Raw genomic sequence first — 20,223 nt, forward strand, 5'->3', positions numbered from 1 at the left:
GTTGTGTCGGTTGAAGGCTTTTAGACCATCAACGATAAGAAGCCATTAAGGTCACAGAGATAATCTATCAACTCTTTTCACTCTTGATTTCAATACCTCTGAACATGATTCCTCTCAGAGGATGTCATTAATGTTGGCCGCTCTCTATCGGGTGTCTCGTCCAATGAGGCACGTTTGGGGACGAGCCAGTGGCCAGATTTGCATTTAAATTGCTTCATAATGATTGTGTTTCAAGACTTCCAGGTTTGGGCACGGATCAGAGCCAGTTCCCCTGCGAAACGACGGCATTAAAACTAATGTTCACAAGGATACAACTCATATTTTTAAACCTCTGTCCCAGCCATTGGTGCCCAAAGGGCATGTTTTGATTGCATTTTGGTGTTAAAATGAAAAATAAGACATTAGAATATGATTTAAGATCAGCTGTTTTATTGCAGTAAAACACCCAAAGGAAACCATTCACACAACTAACAGTTTTTGCAATTTATTTGAAACCTATTTAGTGCAAATTTCTGAACAAATGCATTTACACTGGAATCACGGCTAAAATATACCTTGTCTGTCAAATTCATAGTTGATATAACTACAGACAACATGCTGGTTATGAAATGTGCTAGAAAAGGTGGCACAGGAGTAGTTTTCCTCTCATGTTGGCAGCAAGCTTGAATCTTCAAGCCAGTGATACATGTTGAAATAAAGAACATGTTGACGAATGTTAACATTCTCATCTCTTCTATTATAACAGATTCAGAAGCTATGCTATATGATTTTGTGAACATGAATTCTTGCTCTTATGTTTGATTCATGCATTTTTTTCAAAGAAAAAAATTCTTCATGACTTGAAACAAAACAGACTATTTATTATTTTAGTGTGCCCACTTTTGATTTGGCTATATTCAGATTTATAATACACATTTTCACCAACTACAAATGAGTCACAGAAATGAGAAATGAGTTGCATGACAGTAAAATCGGTTGCAAATTTTGAAACACTAACTTTCAAAACCTTGGGGTCAGTGTAAACAATTGTGATTTTGACTTCAAATATCCTGTAAAAATATATCAAGTTTCCACAAAAATAAATAGCATAGCTGTTTTCAACATTGATGAGAAATGTTTCTTGTTTCTGCACCAAATTAGCCTATTAGAATGATTTCTAAAGGATCATGTGACTAAAAACAGGAGTAATGGCTGCTGAAAATTAGCATTATCATAACAGTAATAAATTACGGTTTAAAATATATTAAAACGGTTTTAAAATTGTATAAAATTTAACAATAGTACTGTTTTTTTTTTTTTTTACTGTAATTACAGTTAAATGAAGCCTTGGTGAGCATAACAGACTTCTTTAAAAGACATTAAAAACTCTTACCGATCCCAAACTTTGAATGGTAGTGTATTCCCATACAGTACTTTTTATTTCAGGGGGAAAAAAGAACAGATAAAATCACAAAAACTAAAAACATATCAAAATATCACCAAGAATAAGTAGAGTGGCAAACTGTAGAAAATGGCTGACCCGATGATATTCAAACACCAAGGGACAATTTGAAATGGCAACAACGCTGACTCGTGAAAAAAGACCTGTGCCACATTTGTGAAAGGGAAAATGTAAGATTGGATGCCACACGTCGCTGTTTGGTGTTGAGAGGCAATAATTTCCTTCAGTTACTCAGCACTTTTAAGTCACAGACCGATTGTCTGGTCTCCCCAGAGCACTGACACTTAGACACAGGCAGCGAGGCCGGACAGTAAAAGCCTCTGCAGTCTCGGTCTAAGAGCAGGTTCACCAGACAGAAAACACATATCACTGTACTCAGCCTGTCATGGATGCGCTTCCACTGGGGACGCCATGCTGAAGAATGGGCTGCAGTGAGAAAATTATATCTGACAGGCCTTCCACTCTCCATTTTGCCCTTCACTTTGAGTGCTGCCTCTAAAATTGAGCCAGCTATAGCAATAAAAATCAATGTATATGTACATTAGAATTAAAATATTTATTTAAAAGCCCCTCTGTTCTCAGAGAGGCAAATTTCATTAAATACATTATAGTAAAAGCACAATATGTGCTGGTAATCACTTATAAAATATCATTATGTACATTTATATATATGAAATTGTCTGACAATGGACGGACAGTTTGTCTTAATATCCTTTGCTCCTGGAAAAGTTGTCCACCACAGTGGTGTCTTAGTTTTTCCCCTGATGTTAGAAGTGGATTGTCGTTTTTGTGCTTCTCATTTGGTGCCATCAGGTCCAGATCTCAGTGGGCACCATGGCTTCTTTGGTGCCTACTGAGGGCATGAGGTTCTCCTCACAGAGGAACTCCAGCGGGAACTGGACCAGGGAGCCTCTAATCTTCATCAGCAGCTCCTGAGCTTTAACAGGGTCCTCTTTATCAAGACCTTGTTTGACCTGGAAGTTCATGAGCTCCTGTTTGTTCCTTACCAGACTTGAGGGCAGACAGCGGAAAACCTGCAATGCCACCACATCAACAATGGAAATTCAGAACAGATGAGATTCATTTTATTATGATCATGACGATTTTTGGCAACTCTAGGACCTACAATTGAAGTATTAAGATAACTAAAACTAAACCTGAAAAGAAATTAAAAAAAAAAACTAAAAATGGCTAAAGCACACAGCAAAATTACTAAAACGTAAATATAAATAACTAAAACATAAAAATTAGGTATAAAAGCTAATTCAAAATACTAATAAAAGTTATAAAAATATGTAAGTAATACTAAAATAATATTAAAGTGCACACAAACTAAAAAACAAATGGTTGTATCTAGAGATTTTTGTCACATTTAAATAACAGTTGCCGGGTAAAAGTGAAGAAAGTATGTTGTTTGGATTTTATTCATCTTCATAACCATAAACCAATTTTACAGTGTTAGCAAATAGAAGGTTGATAATAGATAGACGGTTATGAAGATTACCATGATAAAGTGAGTTGTTTTTACTCAAACCTTACATAAAAAACCTTTGTATTTTTTAATGACTTAAAATAATTAATTCAAAATAAACTATTTATTTTGTTTTATGGAATAGAGGCCTTGCACTCTTACAGAGGAAACTAAGCTTCCTAATTGTGTGTGTGTGTGAGAAACATTTGATGTGTGAGAGGTATTTACTGAAATTGCCACACTACAATGGTGGCTCAGAATACGAATCTCTCATTCCATTAAGCCTCATTATTACTGGCCTGCCATGAGACTGCCAAACAGCCAACTGAGTCTGAGAGCCTCAGCGGTGATTGAGAGCAATACCTATCTGACAAATGACCGAGCAACACCTCTAAATCATCATTCAAATGCTCCACGTAATAGGAATCTTAGTAACCATTCCGATACAGGCCCAGGAGAAAGACACAAGGAATCACACGCACCTTCTCGTAGATGGTGGCGTTCCGACCCGAAATGCTCATCCAGACGTCTTTGTAGAATCCGTTGCTGATGGGGTCACTGACATCAATGGTTGGATCATCAAAGGCACCAAGAATGGTTCTGGTTTATGACAAAACAAAGAGTTTCAGCTGTGTGACTCAGCTTGTTTTACTAACACTAGGATGGTTGGCTTCCCCAGATCTTACTTGAAGCACTCCAGTCTGAGCTGCAGAGCAAACTTGCCAGCCTGGTACTCTTGACCATCCATCACTGACAGCGTTGTTTCTGAATCTTCAAAAATCACTGCTACCTCGCTGTCCCTTTTCCCCAACATGCTGCGGTCGTTGATGTTGGCAGAGCCTGTAAAATAAAGAAAATTAATTAAAAATAGACAAGAAAAAGTATAAACAAAAATTGGATTTTGTTTATGGTGATTTAACACTAAATCCTAAAAATGTTTTAAATGTATTCAATTAAAACTATACAAATTTAATTGAACATTTTATTAATTAAAAACAAAAATAAAAGTAAATAAATAAAAATGCCTAATTGCTTTAAAAGCAAAACAAGCCTGACTTGTTTCATAAATTGCAATAACTATAAAAAAAATACAGTGTGCTAAAAGGAATCACACACTAGTCATGACTCGCTTAATCTAAAATATCAAGACAAATAATAAATCACAGACAACAAAACAAGATTTTTTTTTTAATACTCTGCGATTCAATTTTATTCATTGTTTTATAAGTGATTGATCGAGGCATTTAATTCCATAGCACACGAATCTTCCACCTACAGAATCCAAGATAACTCAATTTCAGTGCGCGGCTAAATGTTCCCATCTGCCTCCTCCTGATCTATGGCTTTCTTCATTTGATTTCTTGTATCTTTCACAGAAATCTAAAGCTTTATCTGAAATGAATGACACTCGCTTATCTTTTATGAGTTTCTTCCGCTCCTCGAACAAAGTATTATTTGATTTTTTTTTTTTTTTTTTACAGATGTGATGCGTCTTTCAGAAAATGCAAACATGAAGATAAGTTTTAGCTTTAGCTGCAGAGCAAATGTCAATATTGCACATCTGGCAGTGCAGTCATGTGTAAATTACACAGACCACAATATTTTCCTCATTAAAAAAAAAAAGATCACATAAATTGGATGCAATATCTGTTGACGTCAATCTAAATATACTATTTTAGGGAAATGAGTGGGCAAATGTGAAAACCAGCTATGTATTTGCCAGGTCAATGATTATGTGTGGCCTCACTGTCTATCCTTCAAAATTACCACAGTCCTCCACAAGGAGGGAGTATAAAGCTCTAGCCATAAAAGAAATTATGCACAGCGAGCTGCTTAACAATTACAGAGAAAAGCCATCATGGGAATGTAAGATTGTTAACTCACCAATAATGACAGTGTTGTCATCAGCAATGAGCAGTTTGCTATGAACATAGATGAGCTCAGTCACCAGTCTGCCTTCCAGCTCCGCATGAGTCCTCAGACCACAAATAGAAATGTAGTTCATCCATTGGTCATCCACTGTGGGGGTATAAAGAGAATCGAGTAAAAAAGGTGTCTCTTGCCATTTAGACCATTTTAGAAAGACAGAATGTTACCTGAGGGTTTGACAACTTTTTCCAAATCGAATCCATTTGACACACTAACTTAACCTTGAGATTTAAAGTTAATATTTCAAATTAAAATAATATTTTAAGTTATTAATATTTCAATCATTCAAAAACATTTGCACGTTCACTGTTCCCCGATTAATGGTTGATTAATTGTCACATGACATGCACTGTAAAAATTTTCACTTCAACTTAAAAACTGAAAGCAGCAACTGAATTTAAGTATAACCAAATTGGCTGTAAATATAATTTCAACTTGTATTATAAAACTTAAATTATAAATGGACTTGTGTTGAAATGGTGTTGAATCTCGTATAACTTAAAAAATAATAAAGTTGAAAATTGTAAATTAAAGTACATTTAAAGTAATGGAAAGACTTGTTAACATGAAATTATTTTTTGCTTGTCACAAAATATTTCATTTTTTAAGCAAGTACATTATGTTTTGATTTCAATTTTCATTTAAGATTATTAATTATCTTTTCAGTAACTCACAAACCCTCAGATTGTTACATTTACTGTTATCACTTCATCTCCAATAAAAAAACCTTTAAAACTACCCATATTATATACAATTTTAAATAATTGTATTTTCTTTCTCTCTGTATTCACCCACTTGTTCTATAATGCTGCATTTTTGTTTAAGTTTGGCAAATAAATTAACTAAGACAGAAACACAGACAAAAAGAAATGAAGTGCAACACTAAACAGGTTGGGTGTTTTCCATTATAAATCCTTCATAAGTAAGTGTAAATCTACGAGTTTAGCGCAACAGCTTCATAAATTTCACCTCAACTCATTATTGGTGCAACCAAGAAGTTCTACTGGTGTAATCCACTGTATGTAACCATTTAGCACATTTTGAAACTTATTTACATTTTGAAAATTGTGTTCACTTGTCTCATATGTTGCAATGTTGTGGTAAACCACAGAAGAGAACTCGTTACCAACACAGAGTCAGGTTCACATTAAATTGTGTCACAATCACGTCAGCTTACCGTTCCTTCCCCAACATCTGACACGTACAGAGAGAGAAAGAGAAAGAAGAGGGATGGGAACACTCAGACTTACTTTCTTTCTTCAGCTGAGCGATTATGGAGTACTCTCCTCTGTTCATGGTCCTACAAAAGCAGACATTCAGGCCATGATTACATGTTTTTTCAAATGCAATCGTTATGACAGCTCATTGTGTTCTCTCAATAACTTGACATTATCATTCTCTTGGTTATCTACCAAAAGCAAGTTTATACACTAAACCTGTCTTGCCATGTGTCAGGGAGCTGCAGAAAAGGAAATTTCCTGGCAAAAAAACCCTAATAAACGAATAAATAAACCTTGCAGCAGTTTTCCATGTTTACTGTGACAATGAAGCACTGCTTATTTCCATTTATTTTCCAGACGAGTGAAACAAGCATTTAACACTTGGCTGTGCCTCTTACGTGTGTAATGGAATGAATTGGTAAGCTGGCATTGGAAATCAAAGGTGCACTGTCTAACACGGGTCATTATCCTCACATCAGCGACATTTACAATATTCTTTGACAAATTCCTGCTTTCATCCAAATGATATGCAGAGAGCGTGATTGGAAGGTTATCATGGAGATGATGATCATGCCTGACTGCAGGATGAAAGCAGGCTCGTCTGGTAGATCAGGGTTGCTCGCGGCTGCCTCTCTGATAGAGTTGAAAGAAGCTGTGAAGCTGTTTAGCATGTTGTCAGACTCATTAAAGCTTAATCAGGGGAGGAGAGGAGAGAATGTGCCTGAGTTCACTAAAGAGGAAGCACTAACTGCGTCACTGAGAAACCAACTACTGTGAACTCATGAATGACACTGCAGAAACAGAAACAGACGGTCAAGTTGTGCTCAGTGTACAGGACACGCTTGGTTTTCAACTTGAAAACAACACAGACCACATTAACCTCTTTAAATGTTAATAAATGTCCCTGGAATGTGAATGATTTCTCAGTAAATGCTACTGAGAAAGAAAACAAGCCAAAGTAATGTAAGAACATCACATTACATTACTTCGGTCACTGAAACTATATTTTCTGCAAATGAAAAAATAATGTTAGGCAAAATAATTATAGTACAACATATTCCACATCTACATGGCCCAAACATAGTATCATGAAAGCAATCAAGTTCTCCCATAGAGTACATTACTTTTTTATTTATTTTTGTCTTCAACTATAAAAAAAACTATATAAATTTAAGTTTTTCTTAAAGTTCCTAAAAGTTTTTTGAAGTTTCTTATGCTCACCAAGGCTGCATTTATTTGATCAACAATACAGTCAAAAAAAAGAGTTATATTGTTATTACATTTCAAATAACGGTTTTCAGTTTTAATATATTTTAAAATGTAATTAATTCCTCTGTTGGCAAAGCTGAATTTTCAGCATCAATACTGCAGTCTTCAGTGTCACGTGACCCTTTGGAAATCATTCTAATATGCTGATTTGCTCACCAAGTAACATTGCGTATTATTATCCATGTTAGATCTGTGATATATTTTTTCTAAGATTATTTGATGAATAGAAATGTCAAAAGTATAGCGTTTATTTGAAACTGATTTTTGTGTGTCATTACAGTCTTACTGTTGATGTCACTGACTAAATTGCACTGAAAATATCGCAGTCTTTTCAAACTTTTGCTGAAAAACACTACTTGAAGTCTACCTTTAAAAGAGGTTTTAAATATTAAATATTTAAATACGATACCACCTAACACCCAGACTTTTGTTACTGAGATCAGACAGATCAGATGGATGGACAAGATAAGATTTCATGTGCTTTTTTTTGTTGTTTTTTTGCCCTTTCCAGATTTTTATTCTGTTGTCTGTAACATTCTAAGTGTTCAAATTTTGATACTGCCCTCAGAAAAATAATCATTAATAGTAAACCATCTATTGCTAAAGTCTCATGCATGCTAAACCTATGCATGTTTGCACCATTACCATCACAACCAATGAACAATTAGATCTGGCCAGATTTTTTGAAGAGTCAATCTGATTTTATAATAATAAATAATCCCCTGCAGTGAAAAAAAATAATCTATGTATTAAATGAGCCATTTAATTAAACATGCCTCACCCTGCCTAAAATTAACTACTTTTTTACTTTTTATACTGCAAAATAATAATTAAAAAAAGATTAATGTGGGATCACAATATTTCATTTTTTGAGCCCCAAACTGTGTAAGAGTTAAGTGAGACTCAGGTGGTGCAATTTGTACTGTCTGACCTGAGCTGCCCTTTTTTTGCTCAAAGACACGTGCACAGCAACGGATTCATTCCTACCTGTAGTTGAAATGCATAACAGCCTGGAGTGCACTTCCTCCTCCTGTGGAAATGTCTCCCTCGAATCCAGGCACCAGGGGAGTCACCACATACACACGGAACAACTTCTTCTCCCTGTGACACATTACAGCAAACATCAATCCAATAAATCCATGTAAATACACACATGCTTATTCTTAAATCAAATATCCTCACTTCCATTGCCATTAAATGACAAAACATCCTTTCCAACCCATTTCTCTTTAGTGGCATTTCCTTTTGTTCATTCTGTGTGCTGCCTCCATCATTATAAAGTCATTACGTATGGCTCTTCTCCCAGAGAGCTCTTTAAGCACATGCCAGCATTGTTACAGCACAAACAACAGTGCAGTATTTCAGTATTGGGGGCAATGCTTGGAATGACTAAATGAAGAGTGGCGCGTCCACAGCCCGTGTCTGGCTCACATCAGTGCCGTGGCAGGTGCTGGCTTCTCATTAGCCGTCAGTGCACGTTAAAGACAGGCCTGTCTCTGCAGCTGAGCCTGTGAGTATGACAGCGGCGGAGAGACTTGTGTCTGCTGTAAATCACATACTTCACAAGGAACTGCAGTTGCCAGGACTGCATTAGTATGGGAGAAGGTGGTAATTTACTGTTGATGTGAAGCCCTAATAATATGTTCGGATGATAAGGATATATGCAGAAAGGATGGGTTTGTTTGCATGTGTTGAAATGCATGCACAAGGGTGTCATTATTTTTGAGGGAGTAAGACTTGAGCAAAGGATTAAAAAAAATGTTTTTAATAACCCAACATGATAATCCAGTTATACTCTACAAATTGTGTTAAACATGTTACGGGGCAAAATTACATTTTAAAATAAAATACTCTGGTCCAATTAATGGCAATGATCAACAATCAGTGTTAATGCATTAGGATTCTCACACTTACTTGTGAGCTCTGATGATTCGCTCAATAATGGCGTCACCAATCTTGTTGTAAACATGTTTGTTATCGGCACAGCTGATGAAGAACTGGTTCTGAAACGATACAATGAAACAAGAACAATCAGTTTAATTCATCACGCATGTTACAGAGGTGAACATTTTACTTCTGATAGGCTACAGTACATATCTAAAAAATATATGATTATTAAAGTTCTCATAGCATCTCTTACTATAAAGTTCTCTTAAAATACATTTCCAATTGTATAGATTTTATTTGTTTGTTTTTACTTGGCGACTATCCAAGTCATGGTTCTTCTAGAATTTCCACTGAATCATTCTTGGCATCTCCCCTGATATTCTCTGACAACCACTGCTGCATGTCATTTATCAATAATATGAAGCAACTGAAATGTCAACGTGTTTTATAACTTATTACACATTTTGCATCTAAACTACTAAATAGCTGTCAGCACATTTGAATCATATCACTGAACGCTGACAGACAAAGTAAAAGTGGGGGATTGTGTACCTCAATGTAGATGAAGTGCTTGCTCTTGGCAATGACCTGAATATAGGCATTATGAATGGACTCCTCATGGTGCTTGATTCCCGCCGACCAGTCTGCAGCTGACCGCAAAACCTGAGAGACCATTTACATTTATAGCCATTTTTATGGGCATTTATGGCAAAGTTACTTTGTGTGCATGCAAGGTATCCATTTTTATCAGCAGGCCTATGATGTTCCTAGTATCACGCTCTAAGAGTTACAGCTACTATACAGACATTAATGCGTTCTCACCTGGACTTTGGTCTGGACACAGTCTGGCACTTGGTACTTTAGATCATTGGCAGTGATGTGAGATTTGGGGAGGAGAAATGGGTAGGAGAGTGATCTGTACTTTGGCTTCATCATCTAAAGGAGAAAAAATAATCTGTTAATAATGCTTCCTGAAAATGTCACAGCTTAAGGTAAAGGAAAATTCAAAAGCTTGTATCCTGTAAAAGTATTCTCACCTTGGTGAAGTTCCAGCGCTGTATAAAATGCCTGGCCACATCTCTGGCTGCTTTCCCATGCACCACTGAAGAGATGTCATGCCAGGGCATTCTGGGGGTTGTGTACCTGTCAATAAAATCTACAGTCGAGCACATTGTTAAAAAGGAGGATCGTAAACATCTGTAATGCACTGAAAAGCCTGTGTTTAATAACACAATTAACCTAGGACTACCTGGATTAATGATCATTGAAAAAAAAAAAGCGGCCAGGCAGTAAAACGTGTGGCTCACCATCAAAAGGCTTGTCCAGCCGAACCCAGTCTTTGAAGACAAAATTGCAGTAGTCTTTGCCGTGCCAGAAGCGTGCGTTTCCCATCAGCTCTCCCACTCCTGTCTGAAGACTGTGCACTGAGCCACTCTCTGAACACACAAGACATGCAAAACAGCTATGTAACTCAAAGGATCTTTTAAAATAAAATGACTCGAGTTACTTTCAAATCTACTTATTCTTTTTCATGAACAGTGTAACCACATGCATACTTTAGACAAATACACACAATAGGTAAAAGAATAGAATATATATTACACACACAATGCATGATGAATTATTAAATTGTATTTTATATTTTAATATATTAGAATTATTTATGTATATTAGAATTATATTACAATATTTTAAAAATAAAAGTGAAAATAATTTAAATATATATTTTTAATTTAATATAAATGACTTAACATGTTTTAAAGGAATATAATCCCTATATTTCTATAACATTATATATTAGGAGCTATAATTTACCTAAAACAATGCAGAATCCTGAATATTTCAGTAAATGTATTTAGATTGGTGGTGATGGCGCAGTGATGGCGTGGTGGTGGTGGCATGGGGTGGTGATGGCGCAGTGGATAAGACACATGCCTTTGGTGTGAGAGACCCGGGTTCGAATCCACTGTGAGACACCAATGTGTCCCTGAGCAAGACACTTAACCCCTAGTTGCTCCAGAGGCGTGCAACCTCTGACATATATAGCAATTGTAAGTCGCTTTGGATAAAAGCGTCAGCTAAATGAATAAATGTAAATGTAGATAAAAATTTTTTTAAAAATTATGCTGCTTATAATTTTAGTGCGGTCTCTTCTGAAACCCCACTGTGTATGCTGAAACGTACATGTTGCAAATGAGTTTTAGTAACAGTTCAGCAATTAAATAACTGACATCAGACCAAACAAAAATCAGATTACTGACATTTAGACCGTCATTTTCCATGGCATTGATAGCCACTGCATGCGTAGTAATATTTTACATTTATCCACAAAGTCACACCATAATCTAAAACTGAAAAAAGTTTGTGGGGAAACAAAGGACTGGTTATCTTAATAGCAAATTAATATGACTTTAGTGTAAGAATCAGCGACAAATGAAATCTACCCTGAGGTCAAAGTAATTTCATTAAAGCATATCTCTGCTGTCTAGTCTTTAAGCCAGTCTGTCTCAGACTGACTGCAAACCAATCTATGTGTGTGTCTTCTATGGTAGGGAGAACAAACAGAAAGAGCTAAAGCAAAAAAAAAAAAAAAAAAAGGACAGGGCAATCGCTCGAGCCCCGGCAGGGTGTCTAAAGCTACACCTACTATCAGCCAGAGAGGATAAGCATCACTGCACATCCAACAGAGAAGAAAAATACAGACAAGATCCACAGACTGACTGACATTGACAAGTAACAGAGAATTTGTGACCTTCTTCCAGATCCAGATAGTCTAGAGTTATAACAGAATTTCAGTATTTCGTGAAAACTGGATTAAGAAAATTGCAAACTGGGTGAAGTGAAAAAATAATTAAAATGATATATATACACACACTACTGTAAAAAAAAAAGTCTTAGTTTTAAGCTAGTTATTTATTTATATCCTTTGCTGTAGTGTGTCAGATGGAAATAACAATAGAAATAGTTTAGATCTCCAAATAGTCCATTTGCTACTAATTGTAATAATCCAGTGATTTTTATATGCACAAGGACAGAGCTGGGAAGTAACTGATTACATGTAATCTGAATTACGTAATCATATGTAAAAATTAAGTACGTGTAATTCGATTAAATTACATTTGAAAATACTCGTTATCAGACTACAGTTACTTTTTTTTGATTGCTTGATTACTTATATTCAACCAACAGCAATAAATTATTTCATCTTTTAAATATTCCTTTCTAAAATGCCTACATGCCATGCAGGTAAACTAATTACATTTTTAGTAAGGGTTTTATTTTGATTGATGATATTTTATAATGATTTAGTTTAATTTAACATTATGACTAAATTATTAGTTTTATCATTAAATGTAATGTTTATTTCACTTTATGCTGTTAATAACAGCTAATGGAATATATTTTCTTTGCATTTTAATATCAAAATTGTACAATATTAATTAATGAATCAATGTGATAGAAGTTAATTGATAAATCAAATCTATTTTGAAAGCATCCACACTTTACAGCATTTAAACCTTTTAAATGCCTAAAACGTTTCACAGTACTGTAGCTTTACAGAAGAATTCATGTGATTTTGGCATGTGGATCTGAACACCTAAAACAAAAAAAAATGATAGTCCAGTCCAATCCCATGTATTATAATTAGAATAATTGGAAAAAAAATGTGACCAGTACTTGGAAAGTTAGTTGACACGAGGGAGTGTAAACAATGACACTATCCATTTTTCAGTGAACTATCCCTTTAAGAATCCTTTTTTTTTAGTCCTTAAGGTCACAGAGGAATTAGTCATCAGCAGACTCAGAGGACATCACAGAAATGAACCAAACACAAACTGTATTGTGGAATCATTTACAGTTTGGTCACGAAAGAGTCTCTTACTGTTTGTGCTGTCGATGCTACTGACGCTGTCAGCATGGTGAAGACCTCGTTGGATGTGATGGTACAGACTGAAACGTGTTTTGCGAGTGCGGCCAATGCCTTTTAGTTTGGGCAGGTCCACTGAGTCACCAGCCATCGACCGGCTGCTGTTTCCACTGGTGGACACTTTTTTCCTGGGTGTGGATGAATCCAGTCCCTGAGTCCCAAAACAGACATAATTCCACTTCATTATAACCGGCAGAAACATGAAATCACTGTCTATAATTGCAAACTTAAAAGCCAAAATGTGCATCATCCATGGGTATGGCGCAATTAATGTAGCATCGACACAATGATGTCTCGAACCTGCTCTATGGCCTGAGCAACAGAGCGTGTTACACTTCCCACATCTGTCAGTCGGTGCTCACGGTCATCCCAGCGGCCATACGCAAGGTCAATTCCCCCAACGAAGGCAACTGATTGGTCAATGACTACAATCTTCTCGTGATGTGCCCATAAGTAGACAGAGGAGGACACGTGATCAGGGTGCCTCATCACCTGTAAAGAGAATAGAACAGTTACAATTGCATAAGTCGTCACATAAGATGCAAAAGCATATCAAATCACAAATAGCTTACCTTAATATTTGGGTGAAGATGCATTAGTGTTCTTTTGCTGTATTCACTGTTGATGCCAAGTGCCAACTCCACTTCCTTATACAGCATAACAAAGATCCTCACTCCTTGTTGCTAAAATAAATAAATAAATAAATACATCATTTAAATAAAGTAAATAAAATCAGTAAATAAGTTAATAATTAAGTGAAAAACAAGTAAATAACTAAATAAATTCATAAAAAAATAAACAAACAGTAAATACATTCTGTAAGTAAATCAATAAATAAAATAAGTTAAAAACAAATAAGTAAAACAATAGGTGGAAAATAAATAGTAAATTTAATAAATAAATAACCTTACTATGAAACTGAATAAAATTATAAGCATGGTACCAAGGACAAATGCACTTGAATAACATTCAGGGGACTTACAGCCTTGCGCTTCAAAATGCCGTCGAGCCTCCAGCGATTGCCTTCCACTACAGGCCTCTTCAGAAAGATCTCAGGGCTCAGCCTGCACATTACAAATACAATCACATAGCAGATACAGCATACCACAAGCACACAGATTCAGTTGAAATGGACAACTTAATTTCTTAATACATGTTACTGGTCTTATTGTGAATATTATTATAAAAAAAAAACGTTATGAAAATTAAAAATTAACTTGTGTTAGACTAACCAGAACTTGACGCAACACTTATATATTGTTGCTTTTTTGTTGTTTCGATTGCTTCTACAGTGCATGCATAATTATTAGGAGACTGCAGTTAGGTTGCAGTTTTGGAAAATGGTGGCACTGGAGACTAAATTGTTCCTGATGGTTTCACACCTAATTCTTCACCTTAATTATTCCTTCTTTTGCAGTTAATGAGTCTTTTCTTCTCCACCCTTTTTTTCTGACCATGCTGATCCAATGAGCATTTCGCTGACCAATGGTCTTGCATTAACCTTGCAAATTCTAATGTTGCATTAGTATTGCATCCTTCTCATGGGCATTTAGTTAAAAAAAATTTTTGGCTCATTTTATCTGTAAAGGAAAACCTGCTTATTAATTATGCACACCTGAATATTAGTAGTATATTCATTTTTGAATGAATATCCTGAATATTTTCCCTTCCAACCTTCATGGACAATTATATCTCTCTTATAAATGATTAAATACAAAATTAATAGTTATTAAGATTGACGTGGTTTGGAATTGGTAAAATGTGCTTGAAAAAAAAAAAAAAAAAACGATCAGAATATTAATAATTATGCACGCACTGTAATGCCCACATTTTTAAGTCGCTTTGGATAAAAGCATCTGCTAAATGATTAAATGTAAATGTAAATAAATGAATTAATAAAACCCAATTTCATTAATAAATGTGAAATATTATTTTAATCAAAATATTCTACCTATATTATCTGCTGTTTAAGTTTCAACCAGTGGGCACAAAGTGTAGGAAAGGAATAGTCGTCCAAAATTAATTGCAAACATGCATTCAGATCTGATTTCATTTTGATACTAAATGCCATTAAAAAGGTTTTCATGTGGGTTTACATCAAATGAATGTTTGATATTTCATATTCTACATGTACAACTACATCAAAAATACATTAAAATATGCAGCTAACCACCCACTCCCTCACACATGGAGGATCAGACCACTGAGTCTATTCGAGGAGAGATATTTTTGAAATAAGGAGGGCTGAAACTCAACACCTGTGAAGTACACCTCCCACCTCCCACTCTAAGCCCCTGATCCACTGCCATACATTCTGCATGAGTGCATGTCTACAGCAACTCCACTACAGTGCATTACCAAACAATGAGACACAAACACAAAACAAAAGAACATTTCATATCAGATTAAAGAGTACAACTTTAATTTAAAGACTATAATCAGTCCAGCCTTGCTTTCACCCGATTTTGAGGCTCTTACTTGTACTACATGTAGACTTTGTTGTGCATCCTCATTTTGCACTAAAAACAAAAACTTATCCACTACACTATTCCGTTTTAAACTTGTACAAAGAACTAGTTCAAAGTACTTAAAACTAGTTCCAATTATTTTTTTCTCTGGCCATGTTGTCTCACTCAAATAAGCCAAGGCTGCCACTTGTTCCAAAAAAAAAAAAAAAAAAAAAAAAAAAAGAAAAAAAAGGGATGTAATCTCTGCTTTCTTTTTTCACAGCTGATATACACACACACAACTATACATACACTATTTATAGGTTGATTTCCCAGAAAAATGTATGCACTGTGACACTGTGGAGCTATCAAAACATTGCTCTGTTTGTAGAAGCAATCTGTCCAGCCTGTGATAGGAACATTGGATCAAGCAATAGTGTGAGCTGGGCTGAGACTGACTGTCTGTCTGCCTGAACATGTTTTCTTGTTGAAGGGTAAACAGTGAGCACATACCACCAGTCTGTGATGAAGATCTCCTCTTTGGCCTCCTCCAGTGCATTTGCGACATCCTCCATGTAGGTTTTGCCATTCACATACCTGGACATTCGTTTTTTTAGTTGGCATATATTACAGGGTAGAAGATGTCTTAGATCTTATATTTCACAAGAAGACCACCATTAAATATACCATTTAGAGGGTATGTTCTCCTCCTCTCTGGCGAATGATCCAAAGCGGTGGATCCTTAAAAAGGCCTTGCCATGTTTCCGGACAAAGCTTTCAATGGCCTGTCCCCACCACCGTGCATGTCTGTAACTAGTGAATTTCAGCACTAGTTTCCTGCACAACACATAAACACAAATTGTCTGCAAACTGAGACATATTGTATAAGTGAAAATGTTTGAGTTCAAAGGAATTTACCCAAAATGAAAATCTGCTGAAAATGTATTCAGCCTCAGGCCATCCAGGATGTAGCTGAGTTTGTTTCTTCATCAAAAGAGATATTGAGAAATTTAGCATTACATCTCTTGCTCACCAGTGGATAATCTGCAGTGAATGGGTGCCGTCGGAATGCAGTCCAAAAAGTAAAATCATCTCTATAATCAACAAGTAATCCACATGACTCCAGCCCATTAATTAAAGTCTTGGAAAGCACAAAACTCGTAAGAAACCAATCCATCATTATGTTGTTTTAACTTTAAACTGTTGCTTCTGGCCAAAATACGAGTCTATAATCTCTGTTCGTTCACATCAAAATCTACCAACATATTTGTTTAAAGCTGCTTTGGACTGTTTTCACATGTAAATGCTGCTTGATCTGTGCATATTTCTCTCCTGATTCAGACAAGATGACTTTTTCACTGTAGAAATCAACATTGTGGATAGAGGATGCATATTTTAGATAGACACTAAGGTTTGACATGCCTTAATGATGGATTCTTTTTCTTAAAACATGCAGCTTTTCACTTCACAAGACGTTAATTAATAGACTTAAATCGTGTGGATTACTTGTGGATTATTGTGATGTTTTTATCAGCTGTTGGACTCACATTCTGACGGCACCCATTCACTGCAGAGGATCTATTGGGGAGCAAGTTGTGTAATTTCTCCAAATCTGTTCTTCCAAAGAAGAAACAAACTCATCTACATCTTGGTTGACCTGAGAGTCAATTTTCAGCAATTTTTCATGTTTAGGTGTGAACTATTCATTTAAGTGAACACACCTGGACAAGTTCTCTATCCTCACTCCATGCTTGGTCTCTGTGTATTTGGAGTCCATTTTGATACTGAACTCATTGTCCACCAGCAGGACAAATGAAATGGCACCTGTGTCTGGCTTCATGTACAGTAGAAAAGAGTCCTTCATAACAAGCCACCTACACAAAGCACAAAAGACCATGAGGTCAATGTGTGCTTTTCAAAAGCATTATTATACAGACAGCAGTGAAAGGCAGTGATACAGTGTCGGTTTAATCAGAGAATGAAAGTAACACGGTATCAGTGGAGCAGAGATAAACAGCTCGCTAGACTCAAAGAGACTATGTGTGTGCACGGTTGTCCGCTCTATCTGAACTGTGCATTTTTACAGATAACACTGCTTTAAAGAGTCTCACAAATGTTAAAGCTCAAAGTGAAGAGCACAGCCTCACTGCATGAATGTATTTAATCTGCTTTTGTGGTTTACTTGAGGAATTGAGCAATAGATTTTGTGTTTTTATGAATAATTACCTCTTGGACCAGCGATAGCAGACTTCATTGTGGCCACAGCAGTTCATGCCTGGGATACGGTGACCTCCTGACCTTTTATAAACAATGCCTTCTCTGAAAGATACAGGTTTGTATGAGTGTATGAGTGAATCTCATGAAGCTCATTATTAACATGTCTGTGTCATAATGTTCCTTATTTATAAGTTTCTTTGGATAAAAGCATCTGCTAAATGTAAATGTAAACGTCAATATGTCATAAGAAATGAGATAATAAATTATACAGTATGTTGCATAAAAATAAGCACATTTTAGGAGCATGACATGTATTCCATCATAACATTTTCATGACAAACACATCACCTCCCAAATTTCCATGACCTTTAGAGCATTTATACATTATGGGAGTATTTGTCATACTGCTATAAAACTGAATTCAAACAAAACTGCATTGCAATACTTTATGTTATACGATACAAAATTATAAAAAAAAATATTCAAACATTTTTATATGGTAATAATGAGAATTTATGCTTAAAAATTTGTTGTTTTGTTGACATTAGTGTCACAATGGAAAAATAAATAAATAAACCCTGAATAAATAAAGTTGCAATATAGTTCACTAAATAATACAAATACAGTGTGTCCTTACAAGCCTTTGGGGCCCAAGTCCAGAATGAAGGACAACTGGCTCACATCAATAAACTCCATCTGTAAAAGAGAAACAATTCTGCTTAAAACCAGTGAGACAGAGACGCAGCTTCAATTAAAAGAAATTACACTAAAACCTCAGCTATATTGACCCCTGCAGGGTATTAAAGAGGAAGAGAGAGCACAAAAAAGGAATGTGAGGGAGAAAGAGAGAGAATTACAGATGTCCTTGATTAAAGCTGCTTGAATAGCGCTGAGAGAGAGAGAGAGAGAGAGAGAGAGATGCACGTTAACACACTCAGGACACGCTGTCTCCATCTCTAATATTGATCCTCAGGCTGCTGCTTCATTAAAGATAACTCAGCGTGAGCTCTATCAGGGCCTGAACTCCATAATCAAGAGTGAGCTTACGGTTGCGTAGTATTTTCGGTACATTGCCATCCTCAGCAGCTTGTTTAGGTAGTCTTCCAGTTGTTTCTGACAAAGGAAAATAAGTTTGTTAGTTGGTTTTAAAAGTTTGATTCTGTGGCACTGGTTCTGTTCCATGAAAGATAAGAGTAAAACTCAAAAAGTAAAAATGCCATTCAAAATATTGCTAAATATATCTTTGGTGACGAAATTTAAACCTTTCCATAGACATTAGCCTGTTGTCATTTTCTTAAAAATGTTTGAAATTATTTAATTTGCTGAAAAGTTATCAACACAGCAAAACAATGGTGTTCTTTCTCATTATATTGGTGTTGTTTTCCAGTACAGATATCATAACATTCTTAAATCAATACACATTTACTAGCAAAATGACATAAGTCTTGTTTTCTGACAAATGCACCAAAATTAAGTGAGTTTCTGATTAAAACAGAAAAAAGTCAGTCAGTCATGTTTTCCTTTTGAATTTAGTTTATTTTCTTACCCCACTGACTTTTATGCTTAAAACAATAACTATTTGATATTAAGCATAAAATCACTTGAAACAAAAACTCAAACAAAAAATGATGAATTTTTATTTTATTTTGCAGTGAAGCCAGGATTTGTTTTTTAGTTTAATGTAATGTTATTTCGCCATCTACAATGGTGTGAAAGTGTTGGCCCCCTTTCTGATTTTAATTATTTTTTCATGTTTGTCACACTTGTTTCAGATCAGTTTTTGAATGAAGTTCTTTATTATGAAGGGAAAACAAAATCCAAACCCACATGGCCCTGTGTGAAAAAGTGCTTGCCCCCTAAACCTAATAACTGGTTGGGCCACCCTTATCAGCAACAACTGCAATCAAGCGTTTGCGATAACTTGCAATGAGTCTGTTACAGTGCTGTGGAGGAATTTTGGCCAACTCATCTTGGCAGAATTGTTGTAATTCAGCCACATTGGAGGGTTTTTGAGCATGAACCGCCTTTTTAAGGTCATGACACAGCATCTCAATAGGATTCAGGTCAGGACTTTGACTAGGCCACTCCAAAGTCTTCATTTTGTTTTTCTTCAGCCATTCAGAGGTGGATTTGCTGGTGTGTTTTGGATCATTGTCCTGCTGCAGAACCCAAGTTCGCTTCAGCTTGAGATCACGAACAGATGGCCGGACATTGTCCTTCAGGATTTTTTGGTAGACGGCTGAATTCATGGTTCCATTTATCACAGCAAGTCTTCCAGGTCCTGAAGCAGCAAAACAGCCCCAGACCATCACACTACCACCACCATATTTTACTGTTGGCATGATGTTCTTTTTCTGAAATGCTGTGTTACTTTAACGCCCGATGTAATGGGACACACACCTTCTAAAAAGTTC

The 20,223-nt window shown here is 35.8% G+C and overlaps 1 protein-coding gene across 1 annotated transcript in view; it reads right to left on the reverse strand.

The window, feature by feature from the left end:
- Window positions 1-407: 407 nt before the first annotated feature.
- LOC306845527 (phospholipase D1-like) overlaps window positions 408-20,223 on the reverse strand; it is a 42,716-nt gene continuing 22,900 nt past the window's right edge. Inside the window, exons 6-26 of the mRNA XM_079378390.1 lie at window positions 18,857-18,922; window positions 18,447-18,505; window positions 17,819-17,911; window positions 17,314-17,466; window positions 16,280-16,429; window positions 16,106-16,189; window positions 14,128-14,209; window positions 13,718-13,828; window positions 13,446-13,637; window positions 13,101-13,296; window positions 10,525-10,653; window positions 10,255-10,373; window positions 10,040-10,153; window positions 9,770-9,880; window positions 9,245-9,333; window positions 8,318-8,431; window positions 6,092-6,141; window positions 4,797-4,931; window positions 3,599-3,752; window positions 3,395-3,512; window positions 408-2,475 (exon numbers count right to left, since the gene is read on the reverse strand). Of these exons, the coding sequence (XP_079234516.1) occupies window positions 2,251-2,475; window positions 3,395-3,512; window positions 3,599-3,752; window positions 4,797-4,931; window positions 6,092-6,141; window positions 8,318-8,431; window positions 9,245-9,333; window positions 9,770-9,880; window positions 10,040-10,153; window positions 10,255-10,373; window positions 10,525-10,653; window positions 13,101-13,296; window positions 13,446-13,637; window positions 13,718-13,828; window positions 14,128-14,209; window positions 16,106-16,189; window positions 16,280-16,429; window positions 17,314-17,466; window positions 17,819-17,911; window positions 18,447-18,505; window positions 18,857-18,922 (2,544 nt within the window). The 3' untranslated portion in view covers window positions 408-2,250. The remainder of the gene's footprint in view (window positions 2,476-3,394; window positions 3,513-3,598; window positions 3,753-4,796; window positions 4,932-6,091; window positions 6,142-8,317; window positions 8,432-9,244; window positions 9,334-9,769; window positions 9,881-10,039; window positions 10,154-10,254; window positions 10,374-10,524; window positions 10,654-13,100; window positions 13,297-13,445; window positions 13,638-13,717; window positions 13,829-14,127; window positions 14,210-16,105; window positions 16,190-16,279; window positions 16,430-17,313; window positions 17,467-17,818; window positions 17,912-18,446; window positions 18,506-18,856; window positions 18,923-20,223) is intronic.

The sequence above is a fragment of the Barbus barbus genome (genome assembly GCF_936440315.1).
Source record: "Barbus barbus genome assembly, chromosome: 26".
Classification (NCBI taxonomy): Eukaryota; Metazoa; Chordata; class Actinopteri; order Cypriniformes; family Cyprinidae; genus Barbus; species Barbus barbus.